This window comes from Dermacentor andersoni, chromosome 1 (assembly GCF_023375885.2).
Source record: "Dermacentor andersoni chromosome 1, qqDerAnde1_hic_scaffold, whole genome shotgun sequence".
In the NCBI taxonomy this organism is placed as follows: Eukaryota; Metazoa; Arthropoda; class Arachnida; order Ixodida; family Ixodidae; genus Dermacentor; species Dermacentor andersoni.
Genome location: NC_092814.1, coordinates 286,329,841 through 286,353,681, shown reverse-complemented (window position 1 = coordinate 286,353,681; position 23,841 = coordinate 286,329,841). Strand labels below are relative to the sequence as shown.

Here is a 23,841-nt window from a genome sequence, read left to right as displayed (position 1 = left end):
CCAAGATGCAATTTGTTTGACTCTGGCACTGGTATTTGACAAATATTCTTAAGGCGCAATCAAGAGACACGGCACAAAAGGAAGGTCATAAAGAGGACCGGCGCTATTTTCGTACTCGTATAGCGTCTTCGACGGCGCAGTTATAGCGAGGAACCCGGGTGGGTAAATGTACGCCGTGCTCTTCAGTCGATGTCTTAACAGCACTGCGCCTTGTTTTCGTCCGTGTGATTATTTAGTATTTTTTTTTTTTTTTGCCCCAGTTGGCGGTGGCAACTGCGGTTGCAAGTGCGCCGTTAACAAGTGAAATAAAACCGGCAAGTGGCGATGAGCTTTCTTCCTTACCGCATAATAGCGCTTTTGGTGACCCGTCAACCGGTGCCACGTATACGCAGACTCGTCAGTGTATAAGGATACAGGCCATTAACAGTGCTCTTATCGTACATTCGACTGCATGGTTACCTTCGAGAACTCTTTTTTGTAAAGCAGTCCGAGGACGTGCTGTACATACGGCTGGGCGAAATCGGGTGCTCTAAACACATTCGGCTGTTTCATTCAGAGTGGTATGCTCCAGCTTGAAGTGCTCGGAGGCGCTGTCACCTTCGAATTGTGTGCGATGGTGACTTAGGACTTACGGTCACAGATAGCTTTGAGATTGCCCTCAGATTGCTTTGAGAGCAGTTGAATGCTTGGCTTGGACTGTCTTTATTTAACTACATTCTCGAGAGTGCTCGCCATCACTGCAAAACGAGTCTAGACGCGGTAGAAACCAGTCGAATGTACTATTATATTTACAATAGAATGGTAAAGGGGAGCGCCGGTTGTTTTATATGTGTCGCTGTGAGCCTGTCAAGCAGACCCTGCTGTCCTAGGAAGTTAGTCCTATATAGAAAAGCAGTTGCAGCTTTCACTTTCATAATACGAGGTTGAATGAGAGAGACATTATTCAGTGTCTTAAAAAAATGGACTTCTGTTGATGCGCGCGCTCGCTGGTCACCTTCATTAAAATTGCCATTTTGCAAGCTGTAGGTGAACATATATATATATATATATATATATATATATATATATATATATATATATATATATATATATATATATATATATATATATATATATATATATATATATATTTATGGTTACGATCGGCTAGCGGGGTTAGTGACCTTCTAACCTCTCCCTGCCCGCTACAAAGAATCGCTTCGTGACGCCAACAGTGCGTACCCCTCGGATAGAGTTACTCTATATGCTACCGTAGGTAGCTACCTGCGGTAGCACATACAGTGACTCTACCCTCGGACAGATTGCAGCGCCACCAAGGCAAGGCACGTTTGGCGGACCGATTATTGTTTGTTGGTTCACAGTCACCTTCACGGACCAATAGGAGCAAGAAAATGTCTGGAAAAAGGTGTTCTAAGGCGTTTTCTCATGGCCCCCGGTAATCGACGTAGCAGCTAACTGCGGGGCCATCTCAGGAACCAAGACGTACCAGCTTGAGTCAAGCGTGGCAACCCCTGTCTACGAGGCCCCACTCCTTTCGGTGTGCTCAGTGAAACAAAGGTGCGGGAGTGAGTGTGTGAAACTTCACCCTCAAAGGCGGGTCCTTCGACGACTTTAGATGCTCCGATTGGACAAAGGTTGGAGAGCAGTTTCCCTGGTCTAGGGATCTAGGGAGGACAGAGGGGTTTTAAGCAGACGTTTTCGGCTCCTCGGTGTGCGCTTCGTTTTCAGTCTTGCTAGACTGATGAAATGGAATGTTCTCGACTCTTAATGGAGATATTGTAAATAAACCCAGTACTCCTCGTTCTCGATGAGAATAAGTTCCTCCATTCAAGAACGTTCTTAACGTGGATGAATCGGACGACGGCATGGGCCAGCTACCCCTGTTTAAATGCCCTACCCCAACTGTTATATATATATATATATATATATATATATATAGATATGAAGGAGAAGAAAGGGGGTTAACCGAATGGCCCGATATTTAATAATCACAGCATAAGAAGCCAACAATGACAACACGGGAAATCACTTGCACCTACTAACTGAATTAAAGAAATGATAAATTAATGGAAATAAAAGTTAATGAAAAAACACAACTTGCTGCAGGTGGGGAACGATCCCACGTCTTCGCATTACGCGTGCGGTGCTATACCAATTGAGCTACCACGGCGCCGTCCTCCCATCCACTTTCTGTGGTATTTATGTGTTGCTACTAGAATTAACCCTGGGTGTGTTAGCCAGCGCCACCACTCATAAACTTTGGTGGCGGATGTGGAACACCCTTTCTGCCGCAGGCGTGACGAGTACGTGATCTTTTTGGGTGAAGGCAACTGTTCAATAAACCCACACGTGCTACCTGAAGGCATCGATGTTGGCGGATTTGAGGCCCTCGTTATGTAATGAACGAGAAGAAAGGGGGTTAAGCGAGGGGCCCGATATTTAATAATCACAGCATAAGAAGCCAACAAACAAAGACAGCAAGGACAACACAGGGAAAATGACTTGTACTTACTAACTGAATGAATGAAATTATAAATAAATGGAAATGAAAGTGGATGAAAAAGCAACTTGCCGCAGGTAGGGAACGATCCCATGTCTTCGCATTACGCCTGCGATGCTCTACCAATTGAGACACCCCCAGGGTTCTAGTAGCAACACATAAATACCCCAGAAAGTGGATGGGAGAACGGCGCCGCGGTAGCTCAATTGGTAGAGCATCGCACGCGTAATGCGAAGACGTGGGACCGTTCCTCATCTGTGGCAAATTGTTTTTATTGCCAAAGCAATACTGCTCGCACTTTCGGCACATCGGTGGTCGTGGCGCCTCCTTACACAGCTGCGCGTCACGTGACCGTGTGACGTCACGCCAGACCGAGAGACGGGGCCCCAGGTCGCGGCATCGATGGTGGAGGCGAAGCCTTGCGCGCCGCTGCTGCGGCGCTACCGAGAGAGGGCGCTCGCTGGTGTGACGTCACGCTAAGAGGATAAATGGGGCTACAGCTCGGCTCCTCACAGTGGTCGGCGCAATGCCTTGCGCTATGTCAGATGATGTATAGCCATAAGTTTAACAAAGGGCAACCATGTCCACACCATCAGCCGAACCAAGGCGCAGCCAAGGGTATTGCTTTCGCAATCTTCCAGGCTTAACCAAGCTAAGCCTTCAGCCAATTTTTTTCATGCACTTTCATTTCCATTCATCTATAATTTCTTTAATTCAATTAGTAAGTACAAGTAATTCCCCCTATGTTGTCCTTGCTGTCATTGTTTGTTGGCTTCTTATGCTGTGATTATATATCATCATCATCAGCCTAGTTACGCCCACTGCAGGGCAAAGGCCTCTCCCATACTTCTCCAACTACCCCGGTCATGTACTAATTGTGGCCATGTTGTCCCTGCAAACGTCTTAATGTCATCCGCCCACCTAACTTTCTGCCGCCCCTGCTACGCTTCCCTTCCCTTGGAATCCAGTCCGTAACTCTTAGTGACCATCGGTTATCTTCCCTCCTCATTACATGTCCGGCCCATGCCCATTTCTTTTTCTTGATTTCAACTAAGATGTCGTTTACCCGCGTTTGTTGCCTCACCCAATCTGCTCTTTTCTTATCCCTTAACGTTACACCCATCATTCTTCTTTCCATAGCTCGTTGCGTCGTCCTCAATTTCAGCAGAACCCTTTTCGTAAGCCTCCAGGTTTCTGCCCCATATGTGAGTACTGGTAACACACAGCTGTTGTACACTTTCCTTTTGAGGGATAGTGGCAACCTGCTGTTCATGATTTGAGAATGCCTGCCAAACGCACCCCAACCCATTCTTATTCTTCTGGTTATTTCAGTCTCATGATCCGGATCCGTGGTCACTACCTGCCCTAAGTAGATGTATTCCCTTACCACTTCCAGTGCTTCGCTACCTATCGTAAACTGCTGTTCTCTTCCGAGACTGTTAAACAATACTTTAGTTTTCTGCAGATTAATTTTCAGACCCACCATTCTGCTTTGCCTCTCCAGGTCAGTGAGCATGCATTGCAATTGGTCTCCTGAGTTACTAAGCAAGGCAATATCATCAGCGAATCGCAAGTTGCTAAGGTATTCTCCATCAACTTTTATCCCCAATTCTTCCCACTCCAGGCCTCTGAATACCTCCTGTAAACATGCTGTGAATAGCATTGGAGATATCGTATCTCCCTGTCTGACGCCTTTCTTTATAGGGATTTTGTTGCTTTCTTTGTGGAGGACTACGGTGGCTGTGGAGCCGCTATAGATATCTTCCAGTATTTTTACATATGGCTCATCTACACCCTGATTCCGTAATGCCTCCATGACTGCTGAGGTTTCGACTGAATCAAACGCTTTCTCGTAATCAATGAAAGCTATATACAAGGGTTGGTTATATTCTGCACATTTCTCTATCACTTGATTGATAGTGTGAATATGGTGTATTGTTGAGTAGCCTTTACGGAATCCTGCCTGGTCCTTTGGTTGACAGAAGTCTAAGGTGTTCCTGATTCTATTTGCGATTACCTTAGTAAATACTTTGTAGGCAACGGACAGTAAGCTGATCGGTCTATAATTTTTCAAGTCTTTGGCGTCCCCTTTCTTATGGATTAGGATTATGTTAGCGTTCTTCCAAGATTCCGGTACGCTCGAGGTTATGAGGCATTGCGTATACAGGGTGGCCAGTTTCTCTAGAACAATCTGACCACCATCCTTCAACAAATCTGCTGTTACCTGATCCTCCCCAGCTGCCTTCCCCCTTTGCATAGCTCCTAAGGCTTTCTTTACTTCTTCTGGCGTTACCTGTGGGATTTCGAATTCCTCTAGGCTATTCTCTCTTCCACTATCGTCGTGGGTGCCACTGGTACTGTATAAATCTCTATAGAACTCCTCAGCCACTTGAACTATCTCATCCATATGATCTCATCCATATATATATATATATATATATCATCACCAGCCTGGTTACGCCCACTGTAGGGCAAAGGCCTCTACCATACTTCTCCAACTACCCCGGTCATGTACTAATTGTGGCCATGTTGTCCCTGCACACTTCTTAATCTCATCCGCTGGAAGTTTTGTCGGACGATCCTAACGCTGACATACAGTTGTAGGAGTTGTCGGACGATCTCGCCGCTGCCACCATTTGTAAGCGTTGAAGGTCGTAGAGAGGAACTTGGGAGGAACTAGGCGTACAGGGTTTATTTACAGTTTTTACAGTATAAACAAGAGATACATCGACAGTCTAGCGTGGCTCCCAAATGGCGCACGCAAGACGACCATACAGCACACAGCTTACGAGCACACAGCTCACGAGTACATTGACGAGCACACTACGAGCCCGAGCACACGGCAGCAGTGACAAACAGCTGCTTATAAACACTCAGTTCGACGTCATCGTAGACTACCCGCATTTTTGGAGGAGGAGGGCTCACACACACGTACACACTTTCACTGCCCCCCTCCGAGGGCAGACGACCTTCGCAGCACTTGGAGCTGACCTTCGCAACGCGGCCGTCGTGGTGTCCATTGTCCTGCGTCCCCGTAGCCAGGTGGTCACGCCCGACCATAGCCGCGTGGCCGCCGGTTGTCCCTTGTCCGGCGCCTCTAAATCCGCAGTTCTCTGAAGTAAGTTCATGGTTGGTTAGCGCTGTCCTCGCTGGTTCTCTGAAGGGCGCCCCCACCGCGGGTCGATCGAAACACGTGCAGCGGGCTGAAATAGCTCTGCAGAGCAGTACCCCTGCAGGTCGATCCTAACACCGCCCACCTAACTTTCTGCCGCCCCCTGCTACGCTTACCTTCCCTTCGAATCCACTCCGTAACCCTTAATGACCATCGGTTATCTTCCCTCCTCATTATATGTCCTGCCCATGCCCATTTCTTTTTCTTGATTTCAACTAAGATATAATTAACTCGCGTTTGTTCCCTCATACAATCTGCTCTTTTCTTATCCCTTAACGTTACACTTATCATTCTTTCCATAGCTCGTTGCGTCGTCCTCAATTTAAGTTGAACCCTTTTCATAAGCCTCCAGGCTTCTGCCTCGTACGTAAGTACTGGTAAGACACAGCTTTAATACACTTTTCTCTTGAGAGATCATGGCAACCTGCTGTTCATGATCTGAGAATGCCTGCCAAACGCACCCCAGCCCATTCTTATTCTTCTGATTATTTCAATCTCATGATCTGGATCCGCAGTCACTACCAGTCCTAAGTAGATGTATTCCCTTACCACTTCCAGTGCCTCGCTGCCTATCGTAAACTGCTGTTCTCTTCCGAGACTGTTAAACATTACTTTAGTATTCTGCAGATTAATTTTTAGACCCACCCTTCGGCTTTGCCTCTCCAGGTCAGTGAGCATGCATTGCAGTTTGTCCTCTGAGTTACTAAGCAAGGCAATATGATCAGCGAATCTCAAGTTACTAAGGTATTCTCATTAACTCTTATCCCTAATTCTTCCCAATCCAGGTCTCTGAATACCTCCTGTAAACACGCTGTGAATAGCATTGGAGAGATCGTATCTCGCTGCCTGACCCCTTTGTTTATTGGGATTTTGTTGCTTTCTTTATGGAGGACTACGGTGGCTGTGGAGCCGCTACATATATCTTTCAGTATTCTTACATACGGCTCGTCTACACCCTGATTCCGTAATGCCTCCATGACTGCTGAGGTTTCGACTGAATCAAGCCCTTTCTCGTAATCAATGAAAGCTATACATAAAGGTTGCTTATATTCCGCACATTTCTCTATCACCTGATTGATAGTGTGAGTATGGTCTATTGTTGAGTAGCCTTTACGGAATCCTGCATGGTCCTTTGGTTGACGGAAGTCTGAGGTGTTCCTGATTCTATTTGCAATTACCGTAGTAAATACTTTGCAGGCAATGGACAGTAAGCTGATCGGTCTATAATTTTTCAAGTCTTTGGCGTCCCCTTTCTTATGAATTAGGATTATGTTAGCGTTCTTCCAAGATTCCGGTACGCTCGAAGTCATGAGGCATTGCGTATACAGGGTGGCCAGTTTTTCTAGAACAATCTGCCCACCATCCTTCAACAAATCTTATGTTACCTGATCCTTCCCAGCTGCCTTCCCCCTTTGCATAGCTCCCAAGGCTTTCTTTATTTCTTGCGGCGTTACTTGTGGGATTTCAAATTCCTCTAGACTCTTCTCTCTTCCATTATCGTCGTGGGGGCCACTGGTACTGCATAAATCTCTTTAGAACTCCTCAACCACTTGAACGATCTCATCCTAGGACATACTGACGTACAGCATAGGACATACTGATGTACAGAAGTCTCGGAACGTGCGGAAGAGAGTTGCTGAATGGTGAGCTTTAGGGATTCATCCCGACGCTGTTCGGTGGCGATGTCACGTAAATCAGATATGGAGAGCACACAGGAATCATTGTCATGGTCAGCGAGGCTAGCAGGGTCCACCGGTTGGCGCGAAAGACAATCGGCATGGTGATGTAGCCTGTCAAATTCATAAATGACCTCAAATGTATATTCCTGTAGCACGGCCGCTCGATCCAAAAGCACAAGGTGCGGCCTGCTGCGTCGCGCCTGAACGGCGTCTCGGGCCTAGTTCTCCGTGCGCCCGCTGTGGCGCCACCGCTCGGGGATGGCTGCTGATAGAGAGCGCCTTCACAGCTGCGTCGACACGCGCGATCTCCACTCCATTCAATGCGTAACTAATGCGTTTTATATTTGGAAATTCCAGAAAAAATATTTTAGGTCGTCATTGCAATGACGACTTAAAATATTTTTTAAAGTATAAAAAACTTAAAATATTTTTTAAAATATAAAATCAGCACTTCCATGGAAGTGCTGATTACGCCACAAACGCCAACATAATGTCACAGGGGTGGAAATCTGTTCTAGAATACGCCTGAACGCTATCCGTGATGGCTGCCCGTACGATACACGACCGGGTGATGCACTTCCATCGAGAAGTTCTGCTTGAAGCAATCTATCAGTACTTTTATTCAGTTCTCGTGAACACGTACGCAAAGTAAAAACTTTTCATAGGGAGAACTTGTACGAGTTTCCCAAGTAATTCAAGCTAACTTAGATGAAATAAAAACGCTTATCATTGCAAATAATCATCAGTAGATTGTTTCTCATGAAAACGAAGCATATTGAGTGATGCTAGAGGTTATCTAAGGAGTGCGTCCCTTTTAACGAAGCTTCAAAAGGCATCTGCTTCGAACATGCTCATACACTTTATTTGAGCACGCTTTCCATAAAACACATTCCCGCAGGATTCTTTCCTTGTAGGCAGGTTTTTTGTCCCCTGAAGTGGCCACTTGGTTGCTGATAAAAACAGCAGCTCTGTCTCCTATTTCCGCTCTTTGTAATACCTGTACAAAGGACTGAATTTCGTTGTTCTCATAAACTAAGAGGTGTTTTTTTTTCATTTCGTCCGGTTCGGACTGCAATTTTTTCAACTCTTCTCCTTGACGGGCAACTTTCTTTTTTTTAATCTCTTGACTGCTTGCTTTGACTGTTCTAGGACGTCCACAATATCTAATGTAGTTTGGCAGGCCTGGTCAACAGAAAAACTACGTTCAGAGCATGATTCTAAGGCAGTCTCTGGAACTAGAGCTTCCACCTCGTCGCTGAGAAACTGCAAGGCACTTTCGATGTTGGGGCTTTCTCCGGAGCTGCCGCAATTATCGCTTGCCTCAACTACTGTGTGATCAGTAAGGTTTCTTCGATGGCGTTTTTTGGGCTGCACATCTCTTTTTGCAGGTACTGTGGATATTTGCAAAACACGGCCGGTACCGCATTCGGAAGCAGGAGCCTAAGTTTCGTGTTCGTTTTAGAGTCACTTTCTGTAAAGTGCAAGGAACATACCAGAGACCTATCGCTCGGTTCCCACTGGCTTCCTTTTCCCAACACTCCTTGGCGAGAGATATCTTTAGCCACGCTTCTCGACGCTCCAAGTGGCAGGGGAACTCGTGATATTCCACACTCGGGTCCTTTTTGGCATTTGTGTTGCAGAGTGGCACACAACAGTTGCGCGGCATCGCGCCACATGAACGAGGCTTGCTACGGCACACACGCACACCGAAGAGCCTTAACAAAGCACAGCAAGCACAGCAAGCACAGGCAAACTTGCTCACACACACGCACGCGAAAAAGCACGAGATTAATGCATATCGCACGAGGCAAACACGTTCTGATGCGAACCGACTTGCTCACACACACGCACGCGAAAAAGCACGAGATTAATGCATATCGCACGAGGCAAACACGTTCTGACGCGAACCAACTTGCTCACACACACGCACGCGAAAAAGCACGAGATTAGTGCATATCGCACGAGGCAAACACGTTCTGACGCGAGAACCAACGCCCGCTTAGCCCCGGCGCGAAGTCGCGAAAGCATCCCCGAGCAGTGGCGCCCTCACCAAGAAAAGCGGTCGCAACTGCAAACTCGGTCGAGACGCGCCCGCCTATTGTCCGCGGCGCGACGTAGCTGGCCGCACCTTGCTTTGCATCGAGCGGTCGTGCCTGTAGTTTGAGAGCCCAGCGACCGAGGCGACCAGTTGGGTCCCTGCGCGACGACAGCCAACAGAGAGCGTGGTGGTCGGTAAGAACCGAGAATGCGCGGCCCTAGATATACGGGCGAAATTTCGCGACAGCCCAAACCAACGCAAAGTACTCGCGTTCTGTGATCGAATAATTCCATTCAGACGTGGAGAGAAGGCAGCTGGCGTATGCAATAACACGTTTTTGGCGGTGCTGGTGCTGAGCGAGGACGGTGCCGATTCCATGCCCACTAGCGTTTGTGCGAACTTCATTAGTCGGGGACGGGTCGAAGTGAGCCAATTTAGGCGGTGAAGAGAGCAAGTTGGTCAGCGCCTAGAATGCAGCCGCTTGGTCGTTGCCCCACAAGAAGGGGACGTCTTTCTTTCGAAGGTCGGTTAGGAGTTGGGCTATGATGGCGAAATTGCGTATAAAACGGCGGAAGGACGAACATAATCCCACAAACTCCGAACATCTTTAGTAGACGAGGGCACCGCGAAGTTCTCGACGGCGCTAATCTTGCCAGGGTCAGGTTGGATACCTGTAGCACTTACAAGGTGACCAAGCACAGTGATTTGTTGTCTGCCGAAATTACACTTTTCGGAATTGAGCTGGACTCCCACTCCACGAAAGACAGCTAGAATGGTCGCCAAACGAGTGACTTTCAAACGTTGGAGCAAACACAATGACGTCGTCTAGGTAGCAGAGACGAACCATTTGTAACCACGAAGGAGAGAGTCCATCATGCGTCCGAAGGTTGCGGGGGCGTTGCACAGTCGTAAGGGAATAACTTTGAACTGATAGAGGCTGTCCGGTGTGACAAAGGCAGTTTTTTCTCGGTCCAAGTCGTCAATAGAAATCTGCCAGTAACCCGAGTGCAGGTATATGCATGAGAAATACCTCGCACTTTGAAGAGAGTCAAGGGCGTCATCGATTCGTGGCAGCGGATATAAGTCTTTGCGCGTTATCTTATTTGAGGCAGGACAGTCAACGCAAAATCTCCAGCTGCCATCGTTTTTTTGGCCAATACGACAAGTGCCGCCCACGGACTGGAAGAAGCCTCTATGGCGTCTTTGGAAAACATCTTATTGACCTCGCATTGTATGACCTGGCGTTCGGAATGGGACACGCGATATGGTGGCCGTCTGATAGGAGTAGCATCTCCCGTATGTATTCGATGACTTACAAGAGACGCTTGACCCAGGGGGCGGTCATCGAAGTCGGAGATATTCCTGTATAAGTCGCTTGGAGGTGGCAGAGTTACGCGGCTTCACAAGTTGGAATGTCAGGGGCAATTATCTTGATAATATCATTGGGGACTGGACTCGCCGTGCCGGTTGCGAGAAAGGACGAACAAGTTTCAGCTTCTAATGCCGCGATGTCGCATGCATCAAGCGCTGACACGTTGGCCACTGAGATGCCTTGAGGCAGAGCTTGGGTCGAATTGCTGAAGTTGAGGAGCGGGAGTTAAACGTGGTTGTCGACAACAGTTACGAGGGTGTGCAGCACAGCAATATTTCGGGTCAACAGCACGTGAACTAGTGGAGATATTGCGTAGTCGCCGTCGGGGACTGGTGATGCTGTCACCAAGGCAACACGTGTGGCGGCTTGCGGTGACAACTGAACGTAATCGACAGAGCATAATTGGTGTGACGGTGAAGGTGGAACATCAGCAAGTTGAGGAAGCTCAAGTTGGAGGACGCTGGTTGCACAGTCAATGAGAGCGGCATGCGCCGACAAGAAATCGAGTTCGAGAATGACGTTGTTGGGGCATTTCACGATGACAGTAAACAAAACAGATATATATGGCGACCGACGATGGTGATACGGGCTGTGCAAATTCCGATGACCGCGGTACTACCTCCATCAGCGACGCGAATACCAGTAGCCGCGGGGGTAAGTACTTTCTTGAGGCGGCGACGAAGTTGATAACTCCTCACGGAGATTTGTGCCCCAGTATCGACGAGTGCGGGAACAGTTAAGCCGTCAACGTCAAGGTCGATCAAGTTTCGTCGTGTCGGCAATACGAGGAAAGGATTGAAATGGAAGTCGAAGATGCAGCGTCACCTCTAAGAGCTGCATCTCTTATGGTTTCCTATATCGTAGGTTGAGCGGCGATGTCGGGCGTCGTCGTAGAGGCGAAGGAGACGACGGACGACACGCTGGCGGCGAACGGGGATGGTGACCTCGGGGCGACGGAGCGGCTGTGCGGCGTAGGGGCGGCATCGACGTTGTACTGCTCAAAAGGCTGGAAGCGGCGACAGCTATCAATGTTGTATGGCTGTGTGGGCTGAAAATGGCGGTAGTTGTCAGTGCGGATATCAGTGTCATCCCGGGTGAACGGTGACATCCAACGGTTGTAGCAATGGGCGTGACGTGGCCGATACGGCGGCAGTTAAAGCAAATCGGCCGATCATCTACCGTCTGCCATTCAGCCGAATTCCGAGAGCGAGGATAGAACCGTTGTTCCTGGGCGGCGATCTTGGGTCAGGCGGCGACCTAGGGCGAAAGTCAGGTGTGCAAAAATGAGCAATGGTGCAGATGGCGAAACCCAAGTTGCCGAGTTCCTCCTGCACAATGGACTGGACCAGGGAAACGGCCGGCACGTGAAAATCGCCGTGGCCGGTGTTGGGAAGAGCAGGAGCAATTGCGTTGATTTCCCTACGGACGATTCGCGTGAGTTCGGACGGCGGCGACGACTGCAGACAGAGACCTGTCCTTCTTCGCATGATGATGTCGGAGCGGTGTTCGGAAGCCGAGCGAATGTCCTCGAAATCCGCCTGCTTTTGGTCTGCTCAAAACGCCGGCATTCATCAATAATTTCGTCGACGCTGGCACAATTTCGGCACAGTAACAGGTTGATTGTATAGTCTGCGATTCCCTTCAGCACGTGACCACCCTTGTCCGACTCCGTCATGTCACTGTCAACTTTACGGAAAAGAGCCAAGACGTCCTGGATGTAGGACATGTATGGTTTAGTGGACGTTTGAGCGCGGATGGATAACTCTTTCGTTGCAGCTGCCTTTCGACCCATGGGCTTCCCAAATAAGGCCCTAAATTTTTCTTTGAAAGTGTCCCAATTTCCTATCTCCGCCTCGTGTTTCTCAAACCATACCTTTGCCTTTCCTTTGAGATTAAACAGCACGTTCGCCAGCATCAGCGTTGGGTCCCAACGAGTGAACTCACTGATGCGCTCATAATCGGCAATCTAATCTTCGACGTCAACTTCATCCGTATCGCAGAACTTTCCTAGGTCTTTAGGATGCGTAAGGACGATCGTTGACGCTGTCATCGTGGCTGGTGCAGGCGTCGTGTTGGCCGGCGCAGGCGTGGTCGGGGTCTCGTCTGTCATCATGATGACCCAGACTCGACAACCCGTGCGGAGCTCCTTTGTACAGCGCTTCTAGTACCCTGCACCTCCACCAAATTGTCACCGGGATTCAGAGCACACGGGGAAGAGACGAAACCGTATATTACAATATTTGGAGGCTGCTGCCACCGCATATTTACAGGCTGACAGCATCTCACGCGGCATGTCCCGTCTTCTTTCCCTTCACGAAGCAAAGCGCTCCTTTAACGGCATGCTCATACGCGATGCCTCTTAACAATGTACAGGCACCTGTATGTTAAGGACGCACGCACGAAAAAAAAAACGATGCTTTATCCTACGTTTCGGCTGGGGTCCAGCCGAAACGTATATACATTCTTTGGCGCATAAAAATCTTTGAGGGCAGCATAAATAAAAGGTGACTTCGCTCAATGACTGAATTCAAGTTCTTTTGTTTTACTCGTAATATCTGGCCGCCCATGCAGGTAAGAAAGGGTACACTAACTTTTCATTATTCAGTATAAGGCACGCGCCGCAACTGCGAAATTAGTCCTGAAGAGAATAATTAAAAGTTTGTTAGTGAACATTTTTAATTACCACCTGCACATTCGGATTTTTCGTGCAAGCGACCATCCGCCTCTTCAGGTATTTCCTCTGAACAGGCAGAATCGTGCTATATTCTTTCAGCACTATTAAAGCGAAACTTTCTTTGCCTCTTCCCTCCACTTTGCTGGTGTTGGCTGCTGCTTGCTCTCCTGAGCGATGGGCCGGTACCGAAGATTGTGCAAACCTGGTGGCCCGGGAATGCGGATGATATATATGTAAGCCCAGACGTGAGTTCACAACGCAAAGACGCCTTTATCGTAACGCTGTCATCGTCATTGCCGTCGCCTTTATTTCCATCTTGGTCACTCCGTCGTCGTCATGCCGTCGTCATGCCGTCGTCATCATTTCTCCTTCGTCACTGGGTCGTCGTCACATCGTCGTTGTCCTTTCGTCGCCGAAATGCCGCAGTCATTCCATTGTCCTCATTGCCGTCGTATGGCATTCGGTATGGGTTGTTCCCTGAGTGGCCCCCCTGTGTGGTCAGTTATGACATTACTACACGTGTGTCGTATTTCATTGTTTGAACGATGCGCGTGAGCGCCATCACTCGATAAAAGAGGAGGGAGAACGAACTGGGCTCGCTCTGTGAATCTAACCGGTCAGCGCTGCAACCGCTGTTGTAAATATAATCTGTAAATAGTTGCTCGTCTCACTGACTCGTCCTTCGCGTAACATTGTGGTGGAGGTGAAACATTCCCCGTCCTCGCCACGGAGCTCTGAAGCGGCCGCACCGTCGTCTACTCAGCCATGGCTTCCGATGGAACCACATCGTCGCCACCTACACCTGCGGCGCCAACCACGACGTGCGTTACGGTTCCTAGTCTCCGTGATCCTGGAACATTCTCCGCCCAAAATGACGTTGATGTCAACGACTGGCTCAGCATGTATGAGTGTGTTAGCCAAAGCCACCACTGGGACCCTACCACCATGCTTGCCAATGGGATCTTTTATCTGGCCGGGACACCGCGTGTCTGGTTTTGCACCCACGAGATCGAGCTCTCCAGCTGGGACATTTTCAAAGAGCGGCTTCGCGACCTATTTGGCAACCCGTCAGGTCGCCAACAGGCTGCGCAAAAAGAGCTTGCTAGTCGTGTCCAGTCGCCGACCGAATCGTATGTCTCCTACATACAGGAAGTGCTCGCGCTTTGCCGGAACGTCGACGAGCACATGACCGAGGTTGACAAGGTGGGCCATATCCTAAAAGGCATCGTGGACGACGCCTTCAATTTGCTCGTCTATAACGACGTTTCTACCGTCGATACAATCGTCAAAGAATGCCGCCGCTCGAGGTAGCCAAAAGCCGCCGCGTCGTCCCACAGTTTTCCCGGCTCCCTAACACCCCTGCCACGTCCTTACCGCCACACGACCATTTCAAGAGAACGTCACGCGTATCGCCGTGAGATTGAAGCGGCGAGTCTGGCCCCCCTTTATCCACGACCCCCTGACGGCAGCTTTGAACAAGCGGCTCCCACTATTTCCGTTATTCAAGCAGTTGTGCGGCAAGAAATTGCAAACCTTGGCATCCCTACCGCCTCCCGACCTGATTCTGCACCCATTCCCATGTCAACAACTTGTCATGACCAGTATTTCGCTCCCACACCACGCAATCCTGCTGAATGGCGAACCCAAGACAAGCCGATCTGCTTCTGCTGCCAACGGGTTGGTCATGTATCGCGCCACTGCCGCACCACCTGGTTGCCGCCGTACTGGAGCTCATTCCCTGCTCCTCGCCCATACGCCGACGCTCGCCATTAATCACCTCGCCGTCTGTACCCTACTTCTGATGCCCCTGACAGCCGCTCCTCCGTGCGATCGCCGTCGCCTCAACGCTGTCGCTCCCCGTCACCCCAACTTCGCCGCTTTTCCTCGCCAAATCGACGGACGTAAAACTAGGCCATGGAGCTCTTGGAGGTAGTGCTGCATCACGTTCGTCCTGTCCAAATCCTCCGTTGACGCTCTTCACCAACACGAACCTAATTGAAGTAGACGTAGATGGTGTTCCGTTGACGGCATTAATTGATACTGGAGCCCAAGTGTCCATAATGAGCGTTAATCTATGTCGTCGCCTCAAAAAATTTCTTACGCCTGCCATCACTCGAGCCGTATGCGTCGCCAATGGCGCCACTGTTGCCGTCAGAGGTATATGCACTGCCCGCATAGGAATTGCTGGCCGCCAAGTTCCAGTCCTGTTCACCGTGCTGACCAGTTGCCCTCATAACGTAATCTTCGGGCTCGACTTTCTGACGACGCATTCTGCCATCATCGACTGTTGCACCGGTACGCTGTGCTTCGAGCTTCCTCTTCTTTCAGACGTTCGCCCCGAACAACCGAACACCCTCTGCACTACAGCGTTTGTTCGCTTACCTCCAAAAGCCCTAACCTTCATCGAATTGACCTCAACGGCAACCGTGCCTGATGGCGACTATGTCGTCGCACCTATTCGTGATGTCCTCCTGGCGCGCGACATCTCTGTGCCACACTCCATCGTAACCCTTGCCGCTAATCGGATGTCTCTACCCGTTATCAATTTTGGCTTGACGAAGCAAGTGTTACCTGAAGGCATAGCGGTGGCAACGCTCCGGTCCAGTGACAGACGACCACGTCACTGCTTTTGCAGCCGACGCGTCTCCAGATCCTCCTGATTACCCGCAAGATGCCTTGAACCACGACGGCTCATCACGTCCCATGGTCGCTCCGGACCTGGCACCTGAGCAAGCAGCCGCCCTATATCGCCTTTTGCTTTCCTACCGTGACCTATTTGACACTGACAATCGACCACTTGGTCAGGCGTCCCTTGTTAAGTATCAGATAAACACTGGTGATGTTGTTCCCACTCACCGCGGACCGTATCGCGTGTCCACGGCAGAGCGGCAAGTTATTCAGCAGGAAGTAAACAAGATGCTCGCCAGAGGCATTGTTGAGCCCTCGTCGATTTCTTGGGCGTCGCCGGTCGTGCTCGTCAGAAAGAAAGATGGCACGTGGCGTTTCTGCGTTGATTACCGCCACATAAACCGAATTACTAAAAAGGACGTTTACCCTTTACGAGCAATCGACGAAGCTCTTGATTGTCTTCATGGTGCCAAACACTTTTCGTCCATGGACCTTCGATCTGGTTATTGGCAGATTTCCATCGATGAGCAAGACCAAGGAAAGACCGCTTTCGTCCCTTCAGATGGCCTCTGCCAATTCAAGGTTATGCCGTTCGGTTTATGCAATGCCCCCGCCACGTTCAAACGGATGATCGACTCTCTACTTCAAGGTTTCAAATGGTCAACTTGCCTTTGTTACCTCGAAGACGTCCTTGTGTTTTCTCCTACATTTGAGACGCACCTTGAGCGCGTCGCAGCCAGGCTTGACCTCTTCCGCAAAGCTGGGCTCCAATTAAACTCATCGAAGTGCCACTTCGGGCGCCGACAGATTACAGCGCTAGGCCATCTCGTCGGTGCTTCCGGAGTACATCCCGACCCGGAGAAGGTTCGAGCAGTAACGGCTTTTCCTGTACAGTACCTCAGTCTGTCAAAGACGTCCGGAGTTTTGTGGGGCGCTGTATTATTTCCTACGGTTCGTGAAAGATTTCGCAGCAATCGCTCGACCACTCACTGAATGTCTGAAGAAAGACGTGCCTTTAACGTGGGGTTCCCCTCAGGCTGCCGCATTTTCACGCCTTATCACGATCCTCACCAATCCACCGGTCTTGGCCCACTTTGACCCGTCCGCACCTACAGAGGCCCGAACCGATGCCAATGGTTATAGGATCGGTGCCGTCTTATCGCAACACCCACACGGACACGACCGCGTTATAGCCTACGCTAGCCGGCTCGTGACAACTGCAGAGCGCAACTATTCGATTACCGAGCGGGAATGTCATGCTTTCGTCAGGGCTGTTTCAAAGTACCGCCCATATTTGTATGGCAAGCCCCTCTCATTAATTGCAGACCATCATGCGCTCTGTTGGCATTCGTCGCTCAAGGAACCTACTGGCTGGCTTGGTCCTTGGGCCCTCCGACTACGAGAATATCCTTACACAGTGACTTACAAGTCGGGACGCCAACACCAAGACGCAGATTGCCTCTCTCGCTACCCAATTGAAGGCGCGACCTCTGCGTCTGATACAGACACCGACGCCTGTGTTCTCTCTGTTTTTCCACTGCTTTATGTCGCCGACGAGCAGCGCCGTGACCCGTCCTTGCGTATCATCACTGACCGCCTGGAATCGTCACTTGCCGGCAGTTCCCTTCGCTTATTCACACTTCAAGTTGGCGTAGTCTACCGCCACCACGTTCACCCCGACGGCCCTGCATTACTCCTTGTGATCCCTAAACACCTTCGCTCGGCTGTTCTCCACGAACTTCACGACCTCCCCACTGCCGGTCACCTGGGTGTGTCACGTACCTACGACGACCGGATCCTCCGAAGCTTCTTTTGGCCAGGGCTTGCTCGCTCCGTTCGAAGATACGTAGCTGCGTGTGAGAAATTCCAGCGACGGAAGACACCATCGACGCTCCCTGCTGGGTACCTTCAACCACTCGACATTCCCGCGGAACCATTCTTTCGAGCTTGTTTGGACTTTACCTCTTTCTACTTCTGGGAACAGGTGGATCGCTGTGGCCACGGATTATGCCACGCTCTACACCATCACCCGAGCGCTTCCTACAAGCTGCGCCATAGATGTCGCCGAGTTTCTTCTACGCGACGTGATTTTATTACATGGAGCTTTGCGACAACTTCTCACAGACCATGGCCGGACAGTCCTTCCAAAGTTATCGCGGACATCCTGCAGTCCTCCGCCACGAGGCACAAGCTATCCACGTCATACCATCCGCAAACAAATGACCTCACGGAGCGTCTCAATCGCACTCGCACAGACATACTCGCGAAATATGCCTCTTCAGACCACACTGACTGGGACCTCGCTCTACCGTTTCTCATATTTGCTTATAATTCCTCGCGGCACGACACAGCAGTTATTCCCCATTTTTCCTTCTGTTCGGCCGAGAACCAGCACTGCCCCTCGACACAACCCTCCCTGATCACGCGGCACCGACCAGTAAATATGCACTTGACGCCATCGCCCGCTGTGCCAACGCAAGGGCAATTGCCCGTGACTGCCTTCTGAAATCCCAAGAGAGTCAAAGGCGTTTGTACGACCGGTGACACCGAGACGTGCACTTCTCGCCTGGTTCTTTGGTGCTTCTATGGTCTTAGTCGCGTTAGGTCGCCTGTCAGAAGAACTGCTGTACACAGGCCCATACTGAGCGCTTCGGGCCGTGACTCCCGTCACCTACGAAATCGCCCGTGACGCCCCATCTGCTTCCCAGTCCAGTGATATCGTGCACGTTACACGACTGAAGTAGTATCATCCTCCCAGTAATGACATTTAGACACTCCGGGACGTCGCTTCTGCCGCCGGGGGATTATGCTACACGCGTGAGGTATTTGATTGTTTGAACGAGGCGCGTGGGTGCCATCACTCGAGAAAAGAGAAGGAAGAACGAACTGGGCTCGCGCTGTGAACCTGACCGGTCAGCGCTGAAACCACTGTTGTAAATATAACCTGTAAATAGTTGGTCGTCTCACTGACTCGTCCTTCGCGTAACAATATGATGCTTGGGTAGTGCCCAGTTTCTTTATGGGTGCCTTCCCATAATACATAAATGACATTGCTTGGCAATATAAGAAATTTAAAAAGATCACCGCCCAAGCACTCAGTACATATGGTTAACCAGCGAAGCTGAAACGTGTGGCCCCGGTGTCACGGGGTTAATCTCGGTGGTTCATTAGACAATGGCTTGGTAGGCTGCCGGATCCTCGGTACGCGGTTGCTGCTTGCTGTACGAGCCTGTTGTGCCCGGGCTGCAGCATCGGCACGGCGTAGACGAGCTCGTTCCTGGTTCTCCTCGCGGCGTTGCTGATCAATAGCTGCCTGCTCCTAAGGAATAGGTATGACGTGTGGCCTACCCATTGCGGAGCGGGAGAGAAATTGCTGTGCACGCGCTCGGCAGCGACGGAGAGCAACGACGTCACTACTGGCGCAGCAAATCCAACACCACCTAGATAGCACAAGGCCTTTTCACTCCAATCCATCACGTCATGTTACCTGGTCCGACTGCCATAGAATATAATGGGGATACTCCCGAGTTGGCAGAAGCGATTTTGACGTCACCGCTTCCATCACGCCAGCCTTGTCAATAGAAATTTCGCGCCAGGTAGCGTGACGTCATGGATCGGAGTAAACAGGCTTTGTGCTATCAAGGTAGTGTTGGCTAATCGTGCGCCTCTCTGTCTTTTTTCGCGCATGTGCATGGACTTTCGCCGGAGGAGTTCTTGGCGTACAGGCGACCGACAGACGGACGCACGGACGGACGGACAAATCGCTATAGCCATCTACAGCTTCGCTGTAAAAATCGCAGTTTCACTCGAAAGGCGAAGCATTGATTGCGATAGCAAACATTTAGACAGCTATACGCAGTAACGCTAGTTGCTTTTTCTGCTGTAAACATTCACTTACTGACTAAATTAACAAGCACGGCATTAGGTGCGTACAGGCAAACATGAACACATCGTATTCGATCACCGCGGACACTCGTTTGTCAGAACACTGGCGTGATAAGAGCGGAAGCAGCGGCGATTGAATTCCCCTTCGTGCTGCCTCTCGCTTCAAACGCTAACTAGGCGGGCGAGAACACAGCGTATGCTAAGTCATTAGCTATTTCGGATCGGCTAACCTTTCAACTCACCGCAAATTACCACCAAGCCGCGCTAAGCGCAGCCGAGGGTCGAGTCGAAGAGGAGACGCGCGCTACCCGGCTCTCTTCTCCCCCTCCTCCTTGCGCGCGCACATCTCACCTTCCCCGCCTTCCTCCCTTGAACGCTCGCGAAGGCGCCGTCGCTTCAAGCCACCATGCTTTTCGGCTCACTCTCGCAAGCTTTCACTCACGCCTACAGCTTACGGCACGCGGCCGCGATGTTATGGCACTTGTCCTTTATACACCTAACATCGTGGTGGAGCTGACAGCGTGATTTCACCTGGAGTCTCCATATAATTTTCATCGCAATAAAAAATTATGCAGAGCCCACGCACAGTGGAAATCGAAATTATGCGAAGAATTTTGCAGGCAGCTGGTTATGGCATCGATCCTTCGGCGGTGCGCCTCGACCGGCTTTTTGACTTTGTCGATGACTATGAGCAGGCGCTCATTGTGAAGGTGGGACGTGCTGAGGATCATAAAGAACTTGGGCTTGCCCCGCTGCCTTTTAAGAGCTTTTTTGTGAGCATCAGGCGCCGGATTGGCGCTCATGGGGTGGGAAACTTGCTTTTGAATAGTTGTTCGTACGGAGGCAACCATCATTCGGTGTTCCACAGCCGATATACACGGATCTTACGCGCGCCAGCTGGTTCGGTGCGGGCAGTACGCGAGAGTTGGAGGTGATAGTCGGATGCATGACGGAGCTCGAATGACGATGATGCCGCGATCACGCCGGCAACGCGAACATGAGCATATACCCAGAGGCTCAAGTCGGGAGGCACCGCCAGCCCCGCCGGCGGAGGAGGAGGAGGAGGAGGATAGATAGATAGATAGATAGATAGATAGATAGATAGATAGATAGATAGATAGATAGATAGATAGATTCAAATAGCTTGAAGTTCGCAATGTTTCGCATTAAGAAACATCCTATATTATGTGTACAGGTTCTACGTCGTGATTTATTCAACGTAGTTTGATTACGCAGGACAGACATGTGCTGACCGGCACTACGTAGACGATCAACATTCCGTGATATATAAGTCGTTTATTCACGTGGTCATTCGGGGAATCCATTCGATCGTCAGGCAAAAAGGCAGTAAATTAACGCGTATTAGCGTATGGCCCGCGGTGTGTTTCCGTACGCTATAGTACAGCAGTGCTAAGACTCTCTGTTACCTTCCTTTAAACACCGCAGCAATATTTTGGAGACATAAATTTCTTGGACATTCAGCGTTGCGTATTCCAAGTTAACCCTATGGCTCAACGACGATTGCTTGAATATCGCCTTGAATGTCATGGATGTGTCCTTGAGTAAGCCGGTTGGTTGCAACATAGAGATAAATTCTAACTAGACCCTTGGTTCCCACTGACAGGACAGCTATCTTGGCCGTATTGTGGTATATATTGTTCATTGTACAACGATAATGAAGAACGCGAGAGCGTTCATTCGCCCAGGAAGGAGGGCACAGGTTAACGAGTATCTGTCCTTGAACTTTCCCTTATATGCAGGTTCATGAACTTTCGCAGCATCGTAGCAAAGGGCATCGAAGATCTTCCCGCCGGCCTCAAACTTCAGGCCATGTTCAACGTCTGCGTGGCCAGCGTATTAGATGAGTCCTCCAAGCGCATGCTCACTGAGTTCATGAAAGAGCGCAAGATTCCGTGGCCAGACGATCCGATCCCAGAAACCAATCCGCTTGGCGTTGTTCTCGACCTCGCTTACAACTGGGCAGTGGATCTTTGGTTTGATGTACAACCACTGCACAGACCGAAGGGAACTACCGGACTTTCAATAGCTCCTGGTAGTCTCGTCAACCTATGGGGTAGCTACTTTAGAGATGCCGTTCCGAGGGATCGCTACGTAGAATACTGGAACAGCTTTTACGTGGCATTTGTATCGCCCGACGAACAAAGGGAACGCGCAGCGAGTGAGATTACTAGAATCGCCGACATCGAGTCTGACATCGTCGCCAAGCTATCCAATGCGTTTGAACGGCGGGGGAAGGTGCCTGCCAGGTTTAAGGTTGCTGACATCGAGAAACATGCCGACAGCTTTTCGTCAGGTGAGTGGACAACAGTGCTCGAGGCCAACGTCCGTTTGCATGAAGGAATGTTGAAGCCTTCGGACTACGTGACTTTCAGTGACATTGCCCTCCTCAGAGCGACGAACCAGTTCTTCTCCAAGTACAGCAGAACAGACCTGCTGCGGCACCTGTCCTGGTTCTTCATCCAGATATTCGCTCCGTTTGGAGGCGTAGGACCTAGCCTGGCCGACTCGGGAGACGATAGTCGTGCAGTCATGCGCCGGCTCGTGTTCTGCGTCACCCAAGCGGAGGCGGCTTACCGCGTGCTCGTGGCGTCGCTCTACGTGCAGCCGCGGTTCGCCGCCGAGGAGAGGCTGGCAGTTGAGGCTCACTTCGACAGGGTGAGGCAGGTGACCATGGAGAAGATCGCCAATCTGTCGTGGGGCGACAACCTGTCCAAGTACATGTGCACCGTGAAGCTACAGGAGCTAAAGACGCTTCTCTGGCCGCCCGTAGAACTGCTGGCTGCGAACGGCCTTTCGGATCTGTACGCCGACTTCGCGTCCAACAAGAGCACCCCGTTTGACTTTTGGCACGACGCCCACGAAAACTTGCGTGCATTGCGCGACAAGCCCCACTACGAAATGCCGCTGACTAAGCTTCCCGTCGGCTCCGTTCCGCCTCTGGTTCGGTACGACTACATACGAAACACAGTCGGTGTGTCCGCAGCAGCCCTGTCGCCGCCGCTGTACGCCTCACGCGGCACCCCGGCGATGATGTACGGAGGCCTCATGTTCTCGTATGCGCGTGAGTTGGTGCGGGTCCTGGACAGCACTGGCCTGAAGATTGACCCACAGGGCGACGTGGTGCCTTCATGGGCGTCCTCCAGCTGGCAGGAAGGCGCCTCTAGGGCCAGCTCTTGTCTGGCTCCCGGCTTTTCGTCGCCGTTCCCGGAGATCCCGACGCTCGAAGTGGCTTACGCAGCCTTCGAACGAGCCTTAAGCAGCGCCGCCAACGGCGGGAGCCCGTGGCGCACTACAGACGCGTTAAGCGAACAAAGGGTGTTCTTCATAACCGCCTGCTTCACGCTGTGCAGCCAGAACCGCACAGCGGCCTTCCTGCGTGGGGACTGCAACAAGGCTTTCGCACACTTCCCCAAGTTCGCGGAGGTGTTCGCCTGTGTGCCAGGTTCGGCTATGAATCCGCCTAAAAAGTGCCCCTTCTTTAACTGAACCCTTCAGTAACCCAGATTTTGTATTGATGGCCTGCCTGGTGCCTAAAGTAGACTAACTCGATCGCGGCTATGGACCGCGATATTACGCGGTCGTGTCCTTTGTTCCTAATTTTCACTTCAGACCACTTGTCAGTAACAGGGATATCTATTGTTCTAATTGAATATAATTGAGTTTCAGACGTATAAACTAAGCTCCTTCTTTTATGTGTGCTACAGTGCAGTGCACACATAAAGCCTCCTACACTTAGTCGTTTTTATTAGATCTCCGCAAATATGTTGGCCGGCGCAGCACATTTTCGTTTTCCATTTTTTCTGCATTTCGTCATCTGCTAGCATGAACTCTCGGCAACGCCCCCGCAATTGCGAAATCGGCCACTCATCGGG

The 23,841-nt window shown here is 50.5% G+C and overlaps 1 protein-coding gene across 1 annotated transcript; it reads left to right on the top strand.

Moving 5' to 3' along the window:
* Positions 1 to 12,044: 12,044 nt before the first annotated feature.
* LOC126548332 (membrane metallo-endopeptidase-like 1) lies at positions 12,045 to 23,455 on the top strand. Its single transcript, XM_050196476.3, has 2 exons — positions 12,045 to 12,121; positions 21,709 to 23,455. Exons 1-2 carry the CDS (start codon positions 12,045 to 12,047, stop codon positions 23,453 to 23,455), a joined length of 1,824 nt encoding a protein of 607 aa, XP_050052433.3.
* The last annotated feature ends 386 nt before the right edge of the window (positions 23,456 to 23,841 follow it).